The sequence below is a fragment of the Corapipo altera genome, unplaced genomic scaffold (assembly GCF_003945725.1).
Source record: "Corapipo altera isolate COAL_440 unplaced genomic scaffold, ASM394572v1 189, whole genome shotgun sequence".
Taxonomy (NCBI): domain Eukaryota; kingdom Metazoa; phylum Chordata; class Aves; order Passeriformes; family Pipridae; genus Corapipo; species Corapipo altera.
Genome location: NW_020885064.1, coordinates 72,637 through 95,814, shown reverse-complemented (window position 1 = coordinate 95,814; position 23,178 = coordinate 72,637). Strand labels below are relative to the sequence as shown.

The window sequence follows — 23,178 nt, the reverse complement described above, 5'->3', positions numbered from 1 at the left end:
GTGGGTCCGTGGTGCTGTGACAGTGGGGTGCTGTGGCAGTGGGGTGCTGTGGGTCCGTGGTGCTGTGGGTCCGTGGTGCAGTGGGTCCGTGGTGCAGTGGGTCCGTGGTGCTGTGGGTCCGTGGTGCTGTGGGTCCGTGGTGCTGTGGGTCCGTGGTGCAGTGGGTCCGTGGTGCTGTGGGTCCGTGGTGCTGTGGGTCCGTGGTGCAGTGCCAGCCCGCGGGGCCGGGGTGCCGTGTCTCCCCCCCCCGGACTCGATGCGGGTCCGGGTCACCCATCCAGGCCCCGCCCGGGCCCGGCCCTGCTGAGCTTCCCCGCCCGCTGTGGCCGCCAGGGGGCGCTGCGCCACAGCGGCGCGCGCGGGTGGGCGGTAGCGGGGGGCGTGGTCGCGCGTCCGCCCCCGGCTGGTCCCGCCCCTCGGTGGGCGCGGTGCGATTTGGCCCCGCCCCCCGTGGGCGCGCGGGGCGGTGCCGGGGCCGGGTGCACCTCACGGCGGGCGAGACCACTGCGATCGCCCGGGGGGGGGCGGCGGGGCTGTCTCAGCGCTCACGCAGCGGCGGTTCCGGGCGGCACCGTTGCGAGAAGGCGGAGGGTGGACGGAGAGGGCCGGGGAAGGGTTAAGGGAGAGAGAGGAGCGGGGCTGTCCCGGCAGAGAGGCGGGTGGCGAGCGGGGTTATCCCGGAAAGAGCCCGCCGTGCGCGGGGCGATTGGGGCTGTCCCGGGAGGTACCACTGCGGCGGGGGGGCCGCGCTGGGAGAGCCCACTGCGGGCGGGGGGGGCCGTTCCGGTACGCGGAGCGCGGCGGAGCTGCGGCGGTGCCGGGATAGCGGGATCGCCGCGACCTGCGGGAGCGCCGGGATAAGCGGGACCCGCGGCCCGGGCCCATGCCGAGCGGCAGCTGACGGCGGCGGGCACGCGGAAATGGAGCGGCGGCCGGGCCGGGCCGTGCGGGCGCTGTGCGGCCTCTCCCTCGTCCTGCTGCTGCTGCCGCCGCATCCCGGGAGCGCCGAGCGGGCCCCCGGATCGCACCTGGACGACACGGCCATCGCAGGTGAGACCCGCCGGCACACCCGGGACAGCCCCGCCCCAGCCCCGCTTTGGGGCCATTCCGCGGGGATTTGGGCAAATCGCGCGCGGAGCCCCCGCTGACCCCGGGCCGGGACCCGCGGGGCTCCGGGGGCCGCAGCGCCCCGTGTTTGTTGTCGCGGCGGCTCCGGCGCCGGGGCCGAAAGTTTTACATTCCAGCCCCTTTGGATCGTCGGGCCCGTCCGGGCGCAGTCGCATCACCCGGGATTTGGGGTTGTTGGCGTTGTTTCACCTGTTCGCGGGTCTGGCAGGGAGCCGTTCCGAAATCCCGGTGTTTTAGGCTGTGTTAAGCCACGTTCCCAGGTGCGGGACGTTCCTGGGTTCGTGTCCCCCCGCCCCGGGGACGGAGCGGTTCCCACCTGAGGAGCTCAGGTAGCAGAGCCCTGACTCCCGGCTGTTCTGTATCCCCTATTCCCATCCCCTCCGCCCCAAAACCACCCCCATTCCAGCCAAAAAGGCCGGAGAGCCGAGCCCCTGGGGATTTTCCCCCTGGAGCCCGGCTCTGGCTGGGAGCCGGGGACACCTCCGTGGGCTCCGCGTCCTTGTGACAGTCCCCGAGGTCAGCGCTGGAGCCCGGTCCGTGAGTCCTGCTGGGAGCTTTGGGAGCAGGACGGGAATCCGCGGGGGTCCTGCACCCCCCTGAGCCGCGTCCCTGCAGGTGAGGGGGCCGGGAAGGGTTCTGGAGAGGGATTCTGGAATGGGATTCAGCTCCCAGGAAGCCAAAACACCGAGCGCCACGTGCTGCTCAGCCCCCGGGAGGCTCCGAGCCCCCGCCGCCGGCATCCAGAGGATCCCACCTGGGTGCTTGGGCAGGAGAAAAGGTGCTGAGCAATTCCAGACCCTCGTTTCGGTGCTGTGTTGGGCGAGGCAGCAGCTCTCCAGGCTGGAGCTCAGGGAGGGATTTGGGGTGCAGGGCAAGGGGCAGGTGTTAGGATGAAAGACCCCGGGAAGGGTTTGGCTTTGTGAGCAAAACTGGGTGGTGGGAGCAGGGCAGGGAGCAGGCCCTGGAGCCGTGGTGGCAGCAGGAGGACCGGGATCGGTGCGTGATCCCGGGGTTGCTCCGGGATGGGCTCTGTGACTGTTTTCTGTGCCCGTGAGAAGGGGCTCCTTGTCCCCTCTCCGTGTGCTCCGAGGCGCTCGGGCCAGTTCACATCCAGTCTGCTCCACTAAGGAAACTGGATCTCTGCAGTCCTTTCTGAAGCGAGGTTTGTGCCTCCAAGGAATTTCCAGCGGAGTTATTTTTGGAGGCCCTGCAGAAGTGTGGCAGCCCGGGTGATTCAGCTGCTGGCTCTGCTTGGGCTGCGAGCGGAGGCAGCGCCGGGCCGGCAAGGAGCCCCGGGGTCGGGTCCGGCAAGGAGCCCCGGGGTCGGGTCCGGCAAGGAGCCCCGGGGTCGGGTCCGGCAAGGAGCCCCGGGGTCGGGGCCGGCAAGGAGCCCCGGGGTCGGGGCCGGCAAGGAGCCCCGGGTCCTCGCCCGGGAGCAGCCCCGGTCCGGGCTCCAGTGAATCCCCCGGACGGGCTGTTCCCGCAGGACAGGTGCTTTTGGTCACTGCTGGTTTTCCCAGCCGTGTTCTGTGGTCGCTGCTGGGTGTCCAGACCTGCAAGGCGATGGTGCCAGGTTTGGAGCCCCGGACGTGCAGAGGAGGGGTTTGTGTCCCCGGGTTTGTGTCCCTTGCTCCGTGTCCCTCCCGGGGCAGCCGGGCAGGTCCGAGGGGCTCCTTCCCTCCGCTCCCACCGCTCCCCGTGTCCTCTGGGGTCTCTCGGCCCTTTGCTCTGGAGCTTTTGGAGTTGGGAGCAGGGGATGTTCCCGGCTGGCTCAGCAGCCGCCTTTCCCCGTGTTTTCCCTGGAAGCAGAACGAGCCGGGGCGAGAGGCAGAGGTGGGTGTCGGACGGCGTTTTGAAAGCGAAAGTGCTCGTTTTTGACACACTTTCTGAGGTGCTGGGTATTTTTCTTTAACCGGCGTTGCACGATTGTAATGATGAAATATCGGCAGCGGCCGCTTTTCCCTGGAACCAGGGAAGCGTTTGCAGAGGGCGGGAGCCTGAGCTCGGGGGCTGCCGAGATCTCCCTGCGAGCTCAGGGGATGCAGCAGCGGGTTTTATGGAGGGTCAGGGGGTGATCCCGGTCCCTCAGAGACTCTTTTTATACGCAGGAGTTTGACGCGGGCAGTTTTATCCGTGCGGGAGAATCAGAGTTGGTGACTGAACCCCGGGGAAAATCAGATTTTTCTCCTGGCTTTGACTCACTCAGAGGCGAGTCGAGGGCTTTAATCTTTCATCTCTAATCTTTTCCTGCCGAGATCAGATTGAAGTTTGGTTCCACTCGGCAGCGCAGGAGCCATTTCACAAGGCAGAGAGGCTGAGACAGAGGAGGAGGGGGTTGGAGCCAAGAGCAGCCACGAGGGCCCTCTCCCAGCAGGCAGGGTTTGCCCCAGTCCCAGGTTTGGGAAGCTCCCGGTGCTCTCACAGGATGTGTGACCGTCCCACACCTCATTGTTTTCACCCGCCCCTGGTTATTTTTAGCCAGAATTTGTCAGGCCACAGCCCGGCCCCGGGATCTTTTCACACCCCCTAAAAGGGGCAAACGAGGTTCCTGGGGGACAAACTGGACTTTCAGGGATCTTTTTTTTCCTCCTTCCACTCACTGTAGTGGGGCTGCTGCCCAAGCCAACCAGGTTTTGTTTATTTTTCTGGTCGTTGTGAGAACATCCTCGGGGATTGTGTCAAACACTTTGCACAGAACTTTTAGGTGGGTTTGGATCAAAAGTTTTAAATTCCATCTCATTTAAGATATTAAGGTGCTCAGGGGCCTCTTCCTCATTAAGTCACATCAGCTGTGAGCAGTTTCCTGGGATCTAAGGTGATTCTTGTTTTCCTTGTTTGCCCTCTGTGCAGCCCAGCACAGGTGGGCACCCTCAGGTGGGGCTTCAGGTGTGTTTGTAGGAGATCCAAGGAAAACTGGCTGTGAAGGGGCAGGGATCTGCATGACTGGGATCCACTCCTGGTTCCTTTAGGGGTGACACCTTCCACCTACAGACAGATCCAGAGCCACCTCCAAGCAATCATATGGAAGTGCTGCCCTGAGCCTTATTTCATTTTCTGTGGAATTCCTTCCTGTGGTCTTGCATCCCTATGGATGAAGGGCTGTGTCTCCACGCTCTGCCTGTGCTGGGGGAGGTCTGGGCTCTCAGATCAGGGATCTTAGTGTGGGTTTTTCCTGTCTCTGTCTCCTGCAAGTCAAGGGATGGGCTTTGGATGGTGTGTTGGGATTGAGGCATTTTTGGGGAGACGTGGAGCTCGTGTGCTGGGGGCTGGTGGGGGCTGGACCCTCTGCTGCAGGGATGGGACAGGCTTTGGTGGCTTTTCCTTATGCCAAGCAGCTCTTCTTTCCCTTCCTTTCTCCTTCTCCCTGCCCTGTTTGCTGCTCCCCTGTGTTGATTCCTGAATCATATTTGCTCTTGTTCAAGTGGTTTAGAACACAGGTTACAAAAATAACCAGAGTGTATCCAAAGAAAACCTGGAGAGCCGTGCCCAGGGCTATTTCTGTGTTTGCCTGGAGCACCTGGAGCTGCACTTAAACCCACAGAACATCCCACTGGACACAGTCCAGCATGGGGAGGGGGGGCTGCAACCACAGCCTTTGAACTGGGCATTAATTCCCGAGGGGGAAACACTCCTTTCTGGGGGAGGACACTGTGCCCAGGCACTCTGGTCGAGCACTCCTGTCCTTGCCATCCCAGGCCCCGGGGGTTAACTGGAGGTGAATCCTTCACTGCTAAACCTTGGAAAGTGATGGGTTTGGACTCGTGGCACCTGAGCAGGACCAGGCCTCAGCAGAGCCTTTGGAAGCTCGGTGATGCATCATCCTGCAGGGTGGGAACGGGGCTGGTTCTCCTCCATCTCCCGGTTTCAGCGCTCCCGTCACGGAGGGATCGTGACGCTGGTGCAGCTCCTCCGTGGTGCCGGTGTGCGTCACCCGCCCCTGTGCCAGGAGCCACGGCTCTGCCCTGTCCCTGTGCCAGAGCCACACACTCCATGGGCTGCAGGGAGCAGGATGCTGGAGAGGCAGCCTCTGGAAAGGGGCTGACTGCTGGAGGCAGGGGGTTGGATAAAATCCGTGGTGTTTGCTGAGACACCGCTGTCGGTGGGAGGTTGGGCTCGACGCTCTTGGAGGTCTCTTCCAACCTCCAGCATTCCAGGATTCTGTGATCTGGCTGCTCTCTGAGCTCAGTGCCCCCCTCCCTGTGCTGTGGGAGCAGAACCAGGGCAGGATTTCATCCCGATATTCCTGTGCTGGGAACCTCCAAGCCCTGTCCTGGATCACAGCCCCGGGAGGTGCACAACGACCTGCCTTGTCCCAGCACACCCTCCCTGCAGCAGCTCCTGCAGCTCTCCCTGCTTTGATAGAACACTTCCTAAAGGAGCTTTTGCCTCCAGGACTGGAAGGACTGTGCAGTTGAATTAACCCTGTCAGGTGTGCACGGTCACTGAGCAGGACTCACATCTGTGACTGGCGGCTTCGGGCTGGGCAAGGGAGGGAGAGCAGTTGTGAGAATACTTGGAAAAGCCTGCCAGGAAACAGGCCCTGTTCTTCCCCAGCTCGGTTGGAAGCCACAGTGGATTGCACAGCCTTGGGAATGAAACTCATCTCGAGGAATTGCCATTCTGAGAGGTGCAGGAACTGTGTTTTGGCAGCAAACCGTGGCCTCGTGGAGGAGGAGGAGGAGCAGGGCTGGCTGGGCAGCAGTGGGAGTGCTGGGCGCCTCCTGCTCATTCCCTTCCCTGCTGGGCCCGGGAACGTGGAGCAGTGCTCAGCTGGATCACAGAGGGGATTTTAATTGAATTTCTTGTTAGATTATTTATTTACCCCTTTGCACAGCAGCTCTCTGCAAGCCCCCAGTGCCCCTTGGGTGGTCCCTTCCAACAGGAGCAGTGCAGGGGGAGCTGGAGGGAGCTGGGCCTTTCCTTGGGGGGGCAGGGATACACCTACCCATGTGGGAAGTCCAAGGCAGCAATCCCCCTGTCTGCAGTTTCCTCTCAGGAGGGGATGGAGCAGTAAATGTGTGATGGAGGAGCCTCCTGACGTCACTTAATCTGGGATGCCTTGATGATCTTGGAGCAGAACCTCATCCCAAAGGGTGGAAGAAGGGAAAGGAATTTACTTTTCTGTTGCCTGCAGAAAAGCTGTGGGCTGCCTGGGTATGTTGGTACACTGTGATTCCAGGTGAGGGCTCTTCCCTTCTCCTCCTCCAGGCATGGGAATGATCTCTGGTGACAGTACAGGGGAGCTGTATTATCCTTCAGAGAGTTGTGGTTCATGATCTGCCCAGTTTTGGGTGAGGGAAGGGAAGTAAAAGGCTCTCCTGGTGTAATTCCATGTAGATTTGGCCTTGGCAGGGGCTGCCCAGGGAGGTTTGGAGTACCCAGCCCTGGAGGTGTCCCAGGAAGGCCTGGCCGTGGCACTCAGTGCTCTGGGCTGGGGGACAAGGTGGGGATGGGGCCCAGGGGGGATCCATGGGCTGGGAGGGCTTTTCCAGCCTCAGGGATCCTGGGATTCCATGATTTGTTAGTTTAAAGGCTGTTTCTGTGAGCAGGTGGTTGAAAAGGAGCCGTTTTCCCCGAGGTTATCCCTGTGCTCCTGGAAATCCTGCTGCTGGTCCTGCTGGGAGCTGTGCTGGTGGCTCCTGTCCCACCGTGGCTCTCCAGGGTCAGTGCCAGGCTTGGACACCTTCAGCTGCTGGACTGTGCCCAGCCTGGCATTCTGCTTCTCAGAGCCCTAATTACACAGGCCAATTAGTGTAGAAAAAGCTGTTTCCTTCATTAATTAGCTTTGCTTTCAATCCAGAGAAGGGGAAATGAACTTTTGGGCAGGTGGAGCCAGCGGGAGAGCTGTGGTGCTTCCTGGGCAGCTCTGGGATTCCCACTGGAACTGCCTCTTTGGGAACTGGGGGGGTTCATTTTCCTGGGTGGTCTGGCTGGCTGGAGCCCCACTGTGGATACCTGCAGGGGCAGTGTTGGAACCTGCTGGAAACAGGACACTGGATGTTACCTGATGTCAGGTGAAGGTCTGGGAATCCCCCCAGCCTCAGGACCTGCTGCTTCCCCCTCCTGCCCTCAGGCCTTATTTGCTGCTGGAATTTGGGGGTGTTTTGTGTCCCTGAGCCATCTGCTCCCCTCCTGTGGCTGAGGGGAGGCTCTCTGGAGCACTTTAATTTTCCCTTGCCTTCCTTTCACCCAGTCCCTGCAGTCCTGCCTCACTTGGTTCCTGGCAGCTCCATGGCTCTGGCAGGGCAGTTTTAGGAGCTGATGCTGGAGACTCTTTGGTGATGCCATTCATTGCTCCATCACTCCTGCAGCACATGGGAGCTTTGAGCAGCTCCTGCCTCAAACTGAGCTTCTGTCAGGGCCTCCCCGCCCTCACAGCCAACAATTCCTTCCCAATATCCCATCTCTCCCTGCCCTCTGGCAGTGGGAAGCCATTCCCTGTGTCCTGTCCCTCCATCCCTTGTCTCCAGTCCCTCTCCAGCTCTCCTGGAACCCCTTTAGGCCCTGGAAGGGGCTCCAGGGTCTCTGCAATAATAATTACAGCACTGTGAATGATAAGGGTGCCAGGCAGGACTGTGCCCAGCTGATATATTTATTTTCCCTGGCAGTGCAGGCTGAAGTCCCCAGCCCTGCTCGGTGTCAGACCCTCAGAGCAGCAGAAGGAAATCCTTGGGGAACGACACGAATTTCTGCCCCTGAATTGTCCCTGTTTTTCTCCCCGTGAAACAGTACCGGGATGTTTGTTTGTTTGGATTATGGGCCTATTTTTAAGTAACCTATTTTTTCCCCTTTGGAAAAAGTATTAACTTGCTGCATGTCATGGACATCTGTGGAGTCTGACTTTGGGAACCACCAAGTGCTCCTTGGAAGTCTCTCACCAGCCTGAGTTGTTGCCCCTTTGGTAAAAATGTACATATTTTTCTTTATGTGTGTACACATTGCTGAGCTTTGCTGGAAGGGATGTTTTCAGGACCCACAGAGGCAAATCCAGCCTTTCCTGGGAAGTGCACTTTGTCCCACCCAGGAACTCTGCATCCCCTCACTTCCACCAGCCCTTCACCTCCTGTGGGGTTTGGGAATCCCTGAGCCCAGCAGTGCTCAGTGAGAGCAGCAGCCGTGCCCCTGGAAGGGAGGATGTTTGGAGGACACAACACACACGCTCTGCAGGAAAAGCTGCTGGTTTTGTAGCCCCCTGTTTGTTTTTCCCCGAAGGATGGAGTTGTGAGGTCAGTCCTTCCAGGTTTGGAGCTCTGGGGCCTGAAATTCGGCGCCCTTCTGGGAGGACAGGAACACAATAAACAGGAGAACTTGAGGAATGTTCCTCTTCTAGTTCCAAAGGAACAGCTTGCTGGTTGGAACAGCCTGCCCCTTCCCAGGCAAGGGAGGCTTTGGATTGCAGGGAAGGGAGGAATAATTCAGGATCAAAGCTGCTCAGCAGTGCATTTGTTTAGATCTGTAAGAGTGCCAGGACATAATTAATGTGTGAGTAAGCCAAGAGGAAAGAAAGTTGTTTTTTAACTTGATACAGAAGGATGGGGGATAAAAACTAAATTTTGAGGGGAGAGAACCAATTCTGGAAACATCCCTTTCCAAACAGCTGCTGTTATTAATGCTACCCAGTGGGTTTGTTCCTCCTGCTTGGCAGCTGGGAGGCAAAAATTCAAGTCTGGCATCTTGTGCTGGTCAGGGAGGAGCTCCAGGACTTCAGGTGAGGTGTGGATGGATACCTGGAGGCAGCATTCCCTCAATCCTGTGTGTGATGGCTTTTCCCACCTGCTGGGGCTGTGGGTGAGCTCTGAGGGTCGGGAGGAAGGAAGGGATCCCATCCCAGGCTGTGCAGGTCCTCCTGGAGCCTTCCAGCTTTCTCCTCTGCTTGGCATTCCTGGAGCTGGATCCAGGTCTGGCCTGTCAGCAACAGGATTAGGCTTGTGGGAAGTGAAAAGAAACAAATCAGGAATGAGGTGTTATGGGAGAATGGCTGATGGAAGAGCTGAGCACTTCGGAAGGGAGGTAGTGGCTCAATGTTCCTGGGATTTCATGGTGTGTCTGCTCTGGAAATTGAAAATAAGGAGGAGATTTGGTTTTTTCTTTCTTTTAAAGCCTGTGGAAAGGATCAGTGAAGGACTTGTCCCTGCCTGTGCTTTTAGCTGTGGGGTGTGTGGACCCTGAGGACTCTGCATGGGGGGCTCAGGTCAGTTCATCCCAGGGGCAATCCCAGCACAAACAGCAGCTGGTGACCCTCCAGAAGGATTTGGGGTGTTGGATCGTGCCCAGCACTGCCAGAGCAGCCCCATCTCTGCTCTGTGGCTCATGCCCAGGGTCTCAGAGGGTTAAAAAGCCCCCCTGGAGCTCTGGGCTGGCTTTGGCTGCTGGTGGAGAGGGGGAAGCTGGGACCCTCTGCCACAGGGCTGGGAAGGGGAAGAGATTCCTGAGCCTCCCTCGGGGATGGCAGATGGAAGTGGCACCCCTGCAGCCTGGGCTGCTGTGGGGAGAGTGTTTCATTAAGCTCTGTCCTGGGGGCCCTCTGGATAAAGAAGGAGACACTTGGGGAAGTGTGGAAACTACCCTGGAGGTGCTGCTGGTTTTGTGGGAGTGGTGACAGCAGCACTCCAGGCAGAGGGGCCTCTCGGTGGGGCAGTGCTGGGGGCTGTCCTGCTCCCACCCCAGGGCTGTCCTGGTCTCATCCCAAGTGCTGTCCTGGCCTGGGGTCCTGCTGCTCTCAGAGGTTTCTGGTGGACCCGCCGTTTCCTGGAGATTTGCACTCTGTGTTTTGTAGATAAACAGGTTTTCCTGTCTCTCATTTTGCTTGCTGTACCATTAACAAAAAAAGGCTGGAAAGGGGCACTCAGTGCCGCTCTCCCACTCTGCAGGATGACCCCTGGGGTTTTCCTCACAGCTTTTGGGGTGAGAAGTGAGAGGTGGGGGGTTGCTGATGACTTTTCCTCCCATCTCTCTTTTATTTTTCTTCTTGGGAAAGGAGAAAAAAAAATGTTTCACGCATCAAAGGGTGAGGCTCAGCCCTTGGAGTTTGTCATCGGGGAGCTGTAATGGGAATGTCTGGCATTCCTGTGCCATCCCTGTGAGATGGATATCTTCAAAGGGCTCTGTCTGTGTCTCACCCTCCCTTCCCTCGGGCTGTCCTGGGTGTGATGCCCCTTTGGCAGTGACAGTGCCATTGTCTGTGTCCCCTCTGGAGCTCCAGGTGCAGGAACTCTGGCTGGGATGGAGCTCCAGGCAGGACAGAGCTCCGGGGCTGCTCCTGCTGGCCAGAGCCCCTGGCTTTGGAGAACTTGTCCAACGGGTTTGTTTTTCATCCCGGGGCTATTTTCAGCCTCTCAGCCTAACGAGGTGAAATGGCTGGGATGCTTTCCCCGCTCCCTGGGACTGTGCTGGGAGGAGGTATCCTGCTGTCCCCCACCTCTCTCCTTTGGCTCTGTGCTGTGTTTGTGCCACTCAGGGCTCTGGAAGAACAATTTGGGCTCGGCACAGGCACCCTGGGCACAGGGAGCCCCAAATCCCAGCGTTGTGATGGCCCTGGTGCCCTCCCTTGGGAACGTGGGGAGGATCCAGCACCCTGGGTTCTATGTGGGAGAAGTCCCAGGAAATCCAGGGAACAGCACAGCCCGGCTGTGCCTGGGGGGGTTTGGGCTGTGCTCTCCTGGCTGCTGCCAAGAGCATCTGGACCAGGGTGGAGGTTGTCAGAGATGCAGGAAAAGGGGACATTTCAGCCCAGCTCATCCTTATTCCCATTGAAAAGGTGTAATTGGTTCGTTCTCGTGATTCCTTTGGGAGAAACTCCAACTGCTGCTCACTCAGGAGCAGCGATTTTTAAACCAAACCCAACTCCTGCTCCTTGGATCAAGCCCAGAGAGGACCTGTGAGCAAAGGTGGCTTCTCCAGTGTGTGCCAAACACCTGCACTGGGAATGTTGCTTCCAGCTCCTCGGGGTTCCTCTGGTATATTTAACCTCGTGGTGCCGTAGGATGTGGAAGCGCCAGTCTTCCTGTTCCAAAGGCAGGATTAAAGTGCAGGGATCTCATTGCTGGGCAGGAAGTCACCTGGCAGAGCAGGGCACTGAGGCCCTCCCAAAGGTCAGCGTGGTGGCCCGGCCTGTGGCACATCCATCATTCCTGGGCATGGCTGTGCCAGGATAGGGGGGGTTCACCGGGAGGGTTCATCAACCCGCTCTGGCTTGGGAAGTAAATTTAGCCCCTGGATGTGTATCCGCTCGTGGGCTGGGCCAGAGTCCTCCCACAGCTCCAGAAACGGGTCCAGGTGGAGCAGCAGTGAGTGGGATCCCTGCTGGGATCGGTCACCGCTGGGATCGGTCACCGCTGGGATGGGTCACTCCTGGGATGGGTCACTCCTGGGATGGGTCACTCCTGGGATGGGTCACTGCCGGGATGGGTCACTGCTGGGATGGGTCACCGCCGGGATCGGTCACTCCCGGGATCGGTCACTCCCGGGATCGGTCACTCCCGGGATCGGTCACTGCCGGGATGGGTCACTCCCGGGATGGGTCACTCCCGGGATGGGTCACTCCTGGGATGGGTCACTCCTGAGATGGGTCACTCCTGGGATCGGTCACCGCCGGGATGGGTCACTGCCGGGATCGGTCACTCCTGGGATCGGTCACTCCTGGGATCGGTCACTCCTGGGATCGGTCACTGCTGGGATCAGTCACCACCGGGATCCATCACTGCTGGGATCGGGCACCTCGGACCTGCTGTGTCTGTGTGGAGCAGGGATGGGATGAGGGATTTGGGGTTTGAACCTCAGGAGCCGAAAAGTGGCATCTGTGAGAGTTTGGCAAACCAACACATCCCAGCCACAGCACTGGGGCCCCGAAATCCCTGCTCCTGGCTGATCCCACGGGTGGGCAGCAGGGCACGGGGGGATTGTGCCCCCTGAGTCAGGCCCCAAAGCAGAGCTGCCTCCAGCCCTGGGCTCCAGCAGCAGAAGGACGTGGAGCTGCTGGAGCGAGGCTGGACAATGATACTGGAGGTCTTCTCCAACCTAAAATGACTTTGTGGCTGAATTCCTCTGGAATGACCCAATCCCTAAGGAAGGTTTGCTCAGCTGTGGCAAACCAGGTTGGAACTGCACGTGCACTGGTGGGGTTTCCTGGGTTACCTGGCTGCACCAGGACACAGCTGTCCCGTGGAATGAGGGAATTTGTGTTGGGAGGAAGGAGGGGAAAGGTTTTACTGTTCAGTAGAGGCTTTGTGTGAGTGTTGGTAGAAATACACGTGAAGGCTTTGGAGCAGAAGGTGAGGAAGGGCTGGTTTTAGTGGAGGGGATCATGGAATTGTTAAGGTTGGAAAAGCCCTTTGAGACCATCAAGTCCAACCATCCCCTCACCGCTGACATGTCCCCAGGTGCCACATCCTGTTAAATCCCTCCAGGGATGTGACTCCATCCCTGCCCTGGGCAGCCTGTGCCACTTGTAAGTGGTTTGGACAAGAATTTTTAAGGAACTGCAAAGAAACTCCCTGTTTTGCAGCAGAGGAGGGAGGAGAACTCCCAGCTCCTTTTCCCCTTGATGCTGCTGCTGGAAGGAATGTTTTCTCCTGGAGGGTTAGAGTCTATAGAGTGGGGTTTTTTTCCTAGTTAATAAGGTGTTAAAAAAGATCCAGAGGAGTGTGGACTGGTATTCCTGCCTCACCTGTGTGTTTGTGTTAGGATTTGGCAGGGAATTTCCCTGGTAGCTGGAGTTCTCCCTTTGGTGAACACAATCCCTTAACCTGCCTGTGGCCAGTGCTGAACGCTGAGTCAGCACAGCAGGACAGAGATAACCCAGGATTTTACACACTCACAGGGGTTTTTCTCAGTCCAACGTGCCCAAGTGTTGCTGCTCAGGTCCTGGTGCTGCTGTCCCTCCAGTCCTGGAAGAGCTGCAGAGGATCACCACCAAATAACGAGTGTAAAAACCCCGGTCTGGGTGACAGTCGAGCTCTGTGAAGCTCCAGCCAGGGTGGTTGGGTTGGCTGGTGCCAACCAGCTGGCTCTGCTGCTGGGCTCTGGGAGGTGAGGGCTTTAGGAGGGGTTTATCTGTGGCCTAATGATGGCTAAACTTAGCTCGGAGGGGCGGAAATGCTGCAGAGGTGACACTTCTGCTCTGGGGAAGGAAACGCTGCCAGTGCAGCCAGGGCAGGGGCTGGGGCTGTGCTGGGCAGGAGCCTCGGCAGGGAGAAACACAGCTTCCTTTTTTTGGCTTTTGGGGTTTTTCTCAGATCAGCTGATGGAGCCTGAAAATATAAAACTGAAAAAATAACGTGAATTTTTTTCCCACAAACTCTCTTTTTTTTTTTTCACTCTCTGAGTGAAGTTGCCAAAGCGCTTGGCAAGTGGAGCTTCCCAGTTCCAGCCCCAGCCAGGTGAGCTGGGGGTGGAATGAGATGGTTTTATCCGTGTCTGCCTCAAGAAGAGACCAGATGCAGGTTTTTTTAGGGTTTAGCTTTTAAGCTGTCAATGACAACAATATTCTGTTGGTCTCTTCTTTTTTGTGCAGTAATGAGAATACTTTTCATTTTAATTTACATGCTGAAAGCTGCTATTTTCTCAAGTTTGGTGGTTTATCTCATGCAGAAAGTCCTGGACCCTCCTACATGTGTTTTGGAATAAGAATTTTTTCAAATAAGGCCATTTTTTGTGGTTTGGAAGCACATCACTGAAGGAGCCTCAGCTCCACTGGAAGCTGTGCTGGTCTGTAATGAACCTGCACATAACCCAAGGGGTCTGTTTTCCACTGCAGGCCATGGGCACTTCCATTGATTCCCATGTTGGTCCCAAACCCTCCCAGGCTGCTGTTTGATCCAATCTGAACTTTCCATCCTGTGGTGTGTGTGTTCCTGAACTTTCCATCCCGTGGTGTGTGTGTTCCATGCTCTGGGTGCTTTGCTGGGGGGCTCTGAGCTCCAAAGGCAGCTCCTTGGAGGCAGTGCTGTTCCAAGGGCACTGCTCTAACCTGATACTCCCAGTACAGCATTCCAAGCCCTCGGGTGGGATGAGGATGCAGGGTGGGGATGAGCAGTGGGGTCCCACTGCCCTGAGCCCCCCACTGTGGCATTGAGCCCCCAGTGACCTCACACAGCTCCTCCATGTGTGATTTGGGGTCCAGGGCCCTGCCACGAGTGTGAGGGGAGGGAGAGCCACCCCTGTGATCCCAGCCCAGAGACAGAGCTCTGCTGGAGCTGCTCCATGTCCTGAGCTCAGGGCTCAGCCTGCACTGGGCTCCCACCCTCCTACCTGAGCCCTGACCCTGCCTGCAGGATTTATGGAGTGCTGGGGAAGGAGCCTGAGGAATTTATTTGTTTGCCCTCCGTGTGCTGCCCCGAGCACTCTCTGTGCCGTGGAGACCTGCCCGGCCCGGCACAGAGCTGGGCCCTTCCCAAACCAGCCTCTGCTGCTCCCTTCCCAGGTCCAAGGTGATTTATCCTTCCCATTGAAACTCTGGGGGGCCTTTTCTTACCCACTGAATCGCTGTGGAAGGGATCAGTTTGTTCAGCTCAAGTAACAACGGGGTCAAACCCAACCCTCCGTGTGGCTCCGTGCCTGTGGTGCCTTTGGATGGTGCGTTCCCTCCTTGGGCACTTGGGAATAACGAGGGGACACGGATCACGGAGCCCTGTGGGCAGAGCTGGCTGGGAGGGCAGGAGCTGGGCATTCCGGGGGCTGTGGGGCAGGGTCAGAGAGCACCTGGAACCCACATCCCACAGCCACGGGGGACACTTTGCCCAGGGGCAGGAAAAGGGGCAGGTATGTGGTACAAGGGACAGAGGGCAGGGTTAGAGTAGGAATCCTTGGGAAGGAATCTCTCCCTGTGAGGGTGGGGAGGCCCTGGCCCAGGTTGCCCAGAGAAGCTGTGGCTGCCCCTGGATCCCTGGAAGTGTCCCAGGCCAGGTTGGACGGGGCTTGGAGCAACCTGGGCTGGTGGAAGGTGTCCCTGCCCATGGAATGAGATGGGCACTGGATGGGCTTTGAGGTCCCTCCCAACCCAAACCTTCTGGGATCCCATGGTTGGGGTTGTTGCAATCTGACTCCCAGTGACTGGGATTTGGAAAACTGTCCCTTTCCTGCCTTAACTTCCCCCAAAGTGTGTGCTGTGTGCACAGCACTGCAGGAGCTCTGGGAACAGTGTGATCCCAACCCTGCAGGGCCTCTCCTGCTGCCTCTGGGGGGGGGGGAGCACCGGCTCAATCCTGGCTTTAAAATGATGGGGCAAAGGTGAGCTGCTGTTCTGGGGGAACCCCCAAATCTGGTCCAATCTATGAGGATTTTCAGCAGGTTCTTCACTTGTGGTTCCTGGGTCCTTTGGGCAGGCTCAGGAGTGTTGAGCAGTGGGTTTTAGCAGGGGCAGTGGAGCAGCAGCTGGAGCTGGGCTAAGGAAAGGTTGGGGGCTCCTTCCTGGGGTTTGTGCTGACACAGCCTTGGTGTAAAACGCTGACCCCAGCAGGGACTGTGGCACTGCAGAGCTCTGCCCTGTGTCCAGGGTGAGGAGCAGCTTGTCCAAGGAGTTCCCAGCTTGCCCTTTAAAGCCTTTTGATCACTGCAAAGAGCCTTGATGATTTTGGGAATTCTGCCTTCTGGGAAGGAGCAGAGGTGGTTTGGGATTACTCTGAAATCCCTGCTGTTCCCAAAGCACAAGTGCCCTCTGATCCTCAGGGAAGCCAGGTGTGGGAGTGGCCCCTCCATGTGGGTTTTTCAGGCTAAGGGTGAGGTTTCAGGAGCTGCTGAGCTGATGGAATCACAGCCTGTCATCACTGGAAAATCTTCCCTCCTTGACAGGATAAGAGGAAACGGCCTGAGGCTGTGCCAGGGGAGGCTCAGGTTGGACAGGAGGAGGAATTTACTGCTGGAAAGGGTGGTGAGGCCTTGTCAGGGGCTGCCCAGGGAGGTTTGGAGTGCCCAGCCCTGGAGGTGTCCCAGGAAGGCCTGGCCGTGGCACTCAGTGCTCTGGGCTGGGGACAAGGTGGGGATGGGGCCCAGGGGGGATCCATGGGCTGGGAGGGCTTTTCCAGCCCCAGTGATCCTGGGATTCTCTCGTGATTTTGGCAGCACCAGCTCCTGCACCCCCAGGTTTCATGGCCTAGAGGTGGCACCTCCTGTGACGTGTCACCTCCTGTGATGTGTCACCTCCTGCTGCCCCAGCACTGCCAGGACCCCTCTGGGATGAGGAGCCCCAGAGTTTCAGTGCTGCTGAGTCAGCATCTGTTCTGGAAAGTTCCTCTTTCCCTGGTCAGCTCCAGAACAGTCACTTCAGGGGAGGTGTTACTGGTCCCAGGGGTGACTGTCCCCACTCTCTCCTCCCAGAGGAGCCTTTCCATCCCCAGTGTAGCAGAGCAGAGACACCCAGAGAAACCACTGCTCACAGTGAGTCATTGCAAGACTTTCTTCTTCCATTTCTTTTTTAGTAACAACCTTTTGCAGGGAAGGGAGGCGGCGGCGTGGAAAGGGAGCTGCACATGGGGTGTTCCTGTGGCTGAGCCTGGGGAAGTGGAGGGATAACGGGGTGGCTGGGAGGGGTTTTTGTTCCTGAAGAGGTCCAGCTGATGGTGGCAGGCTGTTGTCGAGGTCGGACGATGAAGGTGTGTTTTCCCACGTGGCATTTTCCAGCTGGCTCTGCCCGTGGATGCCGTAGGGATGGGCAGCATCTGGCCTTGGCAGGACCTTGTCCTCTTGGAGTTGTGTCCTTCAATGGGATGGAAGGGCTTTGCTGGGAGGGCTACAGGCTGGCTGCAGCAGGGCCATGATCCCACGGGAGGGGGGTTTGGGAGCAGCAGGTTGTTCCTTGTCACTGCAGGAACAGCAGAGAGCAGAGCAGGTGCCATGGCCAGGGCTGTTGTCACCCTGTTTCCTGCTCTCCAGGGTTTCTGTGGCAGTGGGAATCATCAATTCTTGGGGAGCCACATGAGGGGTAAATAAGGCTGAAATTGGGAGAAGCTGTCCTGGTACAGCAGCGTGGGAATGGGGTTGCTTTGCTGGATTAATTATGAAGCAGCACAGTTGGGAAGGGACCACGGGGAGTGCTTGGAGCCTGGGCTGGTGGGAGGAGGAGGAAGAGGCCAGGCAATGCAGGGAAGAGCCCTTCTGGATGTCCATGTTGGAGCTCTGGAGCTCTTCCTGGGGTGCTGGGCTCCCTCAGCCAACCTTGAGGCTGAGAAGGTGAATCAGAGCCAGGCTGTGAGCCTGGCCTTTGGATCAGCTCTGTGCTTTCCATCCTGGCCTCCAGCACAGCATGGACATGGAGCTGCTGGAGAGAGTCCAGGGGAGGCCACAGAGCTGCTCCCAGGGCTGGAGCCCCTCTGATCTGGGACAGACTGGGAGAGCTGGGGGGGTTCACCTGGAGAAAGGAAGGCTCCAGGGAGACCTGAGAGCCCCTTCCAGGGCCTAAAGGGGCTCCAGGAGAGCTGGAGAGGGACTGGGGACAAGGGATGGAGGGACAGGATACAGGGAATGGCTTCCCACTGCCAGAGGGCCAGGATAGATGGGATATTGGGAAGGAATTCCTGGCTGGGAGGGTGGGGAGGCCCTGGCCCAGGTTGTCCAGAGAAGCTGTGGCTGCCCCTGGATCCCTGGGAGTGTCCAAGGCTGGGTTGGAGCACCCTGGGCTGGTGGAAGGTGTCCCTGCCCTTGGCAGAGGGTGGCACTGGATGAGTTTTAAGATCCCTCCCAACCCAACCCCTTCTGATATTCCATGATTTGTCAATAACTAGTGAGTGCAAGAGGGGAATTCTTTATTCCTCTGCCACCTGGTGAGAGTTACCAATATTTCTGCTTCTGTTCCTTGAGCTGTTACTGCCCCTGGTGTTTTTCCCAGGTGTATCCCTGAGTTCCAGGTGGGCACTGGCAGTCCCTGGCTCTGGACAGGAACAGCTCGCGTGGCTCGGGGATGAGGGGATGGAACAGCAGAAACCTCGTGGGTTTGTCTTTGATTTCTTCTGAGCTTTCTTTGGAGTCTCCAGTTTTTCAGGCAGGGATGACTCACTCGTCCATTATGTGGTTTCCTGACTTTTAGCAGTTTCTCTCTCAGTTAAAAGCTCCCAGTGATGTGTTTGGCACCCCGGGGTGCGGCGCCGTGGGCTGGGGCAGCGCTGACTCACGGCTGTCAGGGGGACTCACATCAGCCCTGATTCCTTCCCACCCCTCACTGGGAGTCTGGCAAAGCACCTCAGACAGAACCTGGGGCTGCCCCTGGATCCCTGGGAGTGTCCAAGGCCAGGTTGGACAGGGCTTGGAGCACCCTGGGCTGGTGGAAGGTGTCCCTGCCCATGGAATGAGATGGGCACTGGATGGGCTTTGAGGTCTTTCCCAATCCAAACCGTTGTGGGATTCTGGGAAAACCACTCTAAGGCTGGTTTGGGCAGCGGGATGATTTTCCTGTCTCTTTGCGGAGCAGGAGGGCCGATCCTGGGTCCTTGAGCAGCAGGATGTTGCCATGGGGTTGCCCTGGACTCCTGCAGTGCAGAGACCACAGGTCCTTGTTCACAGCCCTGCCCGTGTCCCCCAACTGCTCCCAGCACTAGGTGGGGTCTGCAGAGCATTCCCAAAACAGGGAATATCAGAGTCCTACAGTGGTTTAGGTCGGGAAGGACCCTAAAGCCCATCCAGTGCCACCCCTGCCATGGGCAGGGACACCTTCCACCAGCCCAGGGTGCTCCAAGCCCCGTCCAACCTGGCCTGGGACACTTCCAGGGATCCAGGGGCAGCCACAGCTTCTCTGGGAAACCTGTGCCAGGGCCTGCCCACCCTCCCAGCCAGGAATTCCTTCCCAGTATCTAATCTCAGTCTCTCCTCTCTCAGTTTAGAGCCGTTCCCGTGCCCTGCCACTGTCTGCCCGTGTAAAAAGTCCCTCTCCCGTCGTTTTTGGGTGGCCTTGGCCGTGGGGACAGTTCAGTTCTGCAGTTTTGTTCCACACCAGGAGCAGGAATGTGTAAGCAGCCAGATTACCTCGGGTTTTGTTACAAAGTAAGCCGATCTCCAGTTATTTCAGCTCATAGGAGGGTTCCTGCCCATGGGGTGTTTTGGCTTGGCTGCTCCCCCAGGGAAGGCCCTGCCCTGGGATTTTCTCACTGACCATGGAGGTGCCTGACAGGGTGGTACCCAAACAACTCCTGTTATCTTATTTATTCAGCCCAGGAGAAATATCCCCCAGCCCTTGGGCCCGGGGAAAGCAGGCAAAGGATCCCTGTGGCACTTTGAGGCCGGAGCACCCAAGGAAAGGGTGCCCAGATCTGCTCTGGGCAGGTTGGAGAGCCACAGGGAGGGTGGGATCGTTCCCAAAAACCCTGCTGGAGGTGGGGTGGTCCCTCGTGGGTAGAGTGTGTTGGGACAGCCCAGCAGGAGCAGGGGTGGGCACTGCCAGCACAGGCAGATCCACAGCGGGTTTGTGGCTGGTGCTTCCCACCTCAGTGGGAATAGCCTTGGGTTTGGGGGATGTCTGAATTTGGGGAGTTGTGGGGTTTTTAATGGACTGGAAAAAGCAGAGCATTTGAACAGTGGAATGACAAAGGTTCTGGTGGAGGGGCTTGGGTGGAAGCTGGGGATGAAAGGGAAAGGGGGAGGATGTTTGGAAGACATGGGTTAGTATTAAATCAGTAAATGGTTGCACTGAGGGGATGAAAAAGGCTGATTGCACTGCATTAGGAGGGAATTGGTGGTAGTAAATAGATGCTGAGTGTGTGCCAAGGAGAGGAGCCCGTTTGTGGAAGGAATTTTGAGGTTTTAATTGAATGTAAGCTCACGACTGTACAACAACCTCACTTTGCTGCTTCATTCCTTCCCGTCCCTGTCTTCAGCTGCTGGTGGAGCCAGGAGGCTCCACGGATCACTGAGGGCTTCCTTCTGCATCTGTCTCACCCTGTGTGGCCTTGTCATCCTGATCCTGAGAGACCAGGGCATCTCCAGAGCAGGGGAGACAGATTTGGGCCCAGGAATTCAGCAGGGCCTGTTTCCCTGGGCACTGTTATCTGATGGTTTGTGAACATTTTGGGTTGGACCTTCCAGCAGAGACACCCGAGGGTGTAGTTTCTCTCTTTAAAAGCCTCTCAGAGATCAAACAGCCCAATCTCTTCTTGGATTTACATTTTTTCTAGACTGTTTAATCTGAGTTGGGTTCAAGAGGATGGTTTCTTGCATCCTGAAAACTGCTTCCTCAGAGGGGAAGAAGTCTGTCTTTGAACTCCTGCTAAGACTTCCATAGTCACTGAAGGTTGGAGGGGGCTTGGAGCAGCCTGGGCTAGTGGAAAGTGTCCCTGGGATAGTGGAAGGTGTATCTGAGACAGTGGGAGGTGTCCCTGGGCTAGTGGAAGGTGTCCCTGCCCGTGCAGGGGGTGGAATGAGCTGAGCTTTAAGGTCCCTCCCAACCCAAACCATTCTGGGATTCTGTGAAGTGGAAACAGGACTGAGTGCAGTGAATTCCTGCTGAGCTCCAGATCCTGCTGTCCCAGGGGGATGGGGACACCAGGGAACATCCCAGGGGTGATGGGGACATAAAAGAGCATGGGAATAATTCAGTGTCTTAAGGGAGATGATTCCTTGAATGCTCTGCTTTGTCTGCTGGGAGGAAGCTCCCCTCAGCTGCCTGTTTTACCTCCCAGAACTGCTGGGAAAATCACCTTTGCAGTTTCCAGGCTCTGAGGGAGGTGGAAACATGGATAAGGTCCGTATTGATCACAGAATCTCAGACTGGGTTGGGTTGGAAGGGACCTTAAAGCTCATCCATCCCACCCCCTGCCATGGGCAGGGACACCTTCCACCAGCCCAGGTTGCTCCAAGCCCCGTCCAACCTGGCCTTGGACACTTCCAGGGATCCAGGGGCAGCCACAGCTTCTCTGGGCAACCTGTGCCAGGGCCTCCCCACCCTCACAGCCAGGAATTCCTTCCCAATATCCCATCTCACCCTGCCCTCTGGCACTGGGAAGCCAAGAGTCACATGTTGCTGCCCTCTGGAGCAGGACTTGGTGCCCTGGCCCTGCACCTCCCAGGGAAGGAGTTGGACTGCCAAGGGAACCAGGGAAAGGGGAGCAGGGAAATGGGCATGTGCCAAAATCCCAGTCCTGTTTGATAAATCCCCCTTCCTTTAAAGACAGGATTTCTGTGTGCATCTCCCAGGGTTAAACCCAGAGGAGCAGGGACAGTTCTCTCTGCAGTGAACGATTCCAGCTGTGCAGTGTCCTGACAGTGGGAATAGCTGGATACCTTTGGAGACAGTGGGAATAGCTGGATACCCTCGGAGCTCTGTCAGGCTCTGCTGGTTGGGAATTGGAGCTGGAAACCCTGGATTGTTCCCAGGCCCTTTTTGCTTCACTGTGCTGCTGCTCTGCAGCCTCCTTGCAAGATATCAGGATTCCCTTTCATTTTCCTTGCCCCTCCAGAGGGATGGAAGTCTCTGGATACATCCCTTACAAACCAGTTTAATGCCTCCGTTGAAATTCCTGAAGTTGCCTGTGATTAAAGCCCAGATTTGGGGGGGAGGAGCCCTGAGCGAGGAAGTTCAGCTGAGCCCTTGTTTACACGGGTGAAATATGTAAACACTTCTTTTTCCCCAAATATAGGGCTTTTTTCCTTGGCTGCCAGCCCGGTGTTTATAAAAGCCAGTTATGTAAATGACAATCCCAATAATTAAGCTGCTGTTTGCTGCTGTCCCGGGGCTGCTCCTGCTGCAGGGCCTGGTGCTACCGGGGCCCCAAAGAGCTCTGGGGGTCATTACAGATAAGGAAATTAAAGGAACCCGAAATTAAACACAGTTCTCATTAGAGAGAATCTCCCACGAGAAAGGCAAGACTTGGAATGAAATGGTTTGATGTTCCAGGGGACCTCTGGAGATGGTCCCCTTGTAGGGGCAGAGCCTCCCAGAGCTGCTTGTCCAGGGCTGTGTCCTGTCCTGCTTGACTGTCCCCAGGGCTGGAGCCTCCACAGCCTCTCTGGGCAAAGAAAAAAGAGACTTTGTAAGCTGTTTGTAAAGCAAACCCAACCCAAACTGCTTTCCATGGTGGATGAAAATGGCTTCAGGTTGCAGCAGGGGAGGTTTAGGTTGGATATTGGGGAAAATCTTCGGTGGGAAGGGCTGTCCAGCCCTGGCACAGCTGCTGGGGCAGGGTGGGAGTCACACCCCTGGGGGCATTGAAAAGCCACATGGATGTGGCACTTGGGGACAGGGGTTAGTGGTGGCCTTGGCAGTGCTGGGGGATGGTTGGACTCCATGATGGTGTCTGAGGGCTTTTCCAGCCTCACTGATTCTGGAATTCTGTGACATTCCAGCTCTTCCTCTCCTGTAGCACTTTGGCCCCACTGTGTGCTGGTGGTCTGGGGTGGGTGTGAGTGGGGAGCAATGGCCAGAGGAGGGGTGCCAGGCTGGGAGGAGAGTGCAGAGCTGGCCCCTGTTGATGTGCCCACATTAGTTTGCCATCAAGGACACCCCCGGGAGGGACAAGGGACTCTTTGTTCTGCCTGCTGAGAGTGATAGTGGGGAGATAAAACCAAGCCTGGAGGCACCAAACAGCAGGATGGAGACAAAAGCCTGCCATGACTCAGAGAGGGGGGTGGGAGGGCAGGCAGTGCTCTCAGTTCCCAAGGGCTGCAAGTGTCTCTTGTGGAAACTGCTGTGCCAAAAATCAGGGCTGGGCCTTCTGGGAGAAGATTTACTTAAAGCCAACTTCAAACTCATTTTGAGGCTTTTGCTGAAGGTGCCATAGGGTGTCTCAGAATGACCTGGTGTTAGTGTTCCAGGCCAGGTTGGATGGGGCTTGGAGCAGCCTGGGATGGTGGAAGGTCCCTTCCTGCTCAAACCATTGGATGGTTTTGTAGTGTGATCTTTAGGCTTAATCTTCCATCAGTCTGAGGAAGGGGGCTGGTCATGGTCATGGTTCTTCATTTTGAGTATTTCTGTGGCTGCAGCCCAGAGCAAAAACAGGGAAGGGGAATGGAGGTAACAGGGAGGGGAATGCAGATAACAGGGAAGGGAATGGAGATAACAGGGAGGGGAATGGAGATAACAGAGAAGGGAATGGGATAACAGGGAGGGGAATGGGATAACAGGGAGGGGAATGG

General features: G+C 57.4%; 1 protein-coding gene and 1 long non-coding RNA gene across 6 annotated transcripts in view; both read left to right on the top strand.

Moving 5' to 3' along the window:
• The first annotated feature begins 581 nt into the window (after nucleotides 1-581).
• Nucleotides 582-23,178, top strand: part of STIM1 (stromal interaction molecule 1) — a 67,848-nt gene continuing 45,251 nt past the window's right edge. For 2 of the 4 annotated variants that reach the window (XM_027669030.1, XM_027669031.1), the window contains exon 1: nucleotides 582-1,050. In XM_027669030.1, the coding sequence (XP_027524831.1) occupies nucleotides 921-1,050 (130 nt within the window). In that variant the 5' untranslated portion in view covers nucleotides 582-920. The remainder of the gene's footprint in view (nucleotides 1,051-23,178) is intronic. The other 2 variants (XM_027669032.1, XM_027669033.1) reach the window with 1 other exon arrangement.
• Nucleotides 1,659-7,477, top strand: LOC113959788. 2 transcript variants are annotated; one of them, XR_003531919.1, is made up of 4 exons: nucleotides 1,659-1,743; nucleotides 5,558-5,589; nucleotides 5,683-6,419; nucleotides 6,678-7,477. It is a non-coding gene; the product is annotated as an uncharacterized LOC113959788 (long non-coding RNA). The 2 variants fall into 2 exon arrangements; XR_003531918.1 differs by having other exon boundaries at nucleotides 5,558-6,419.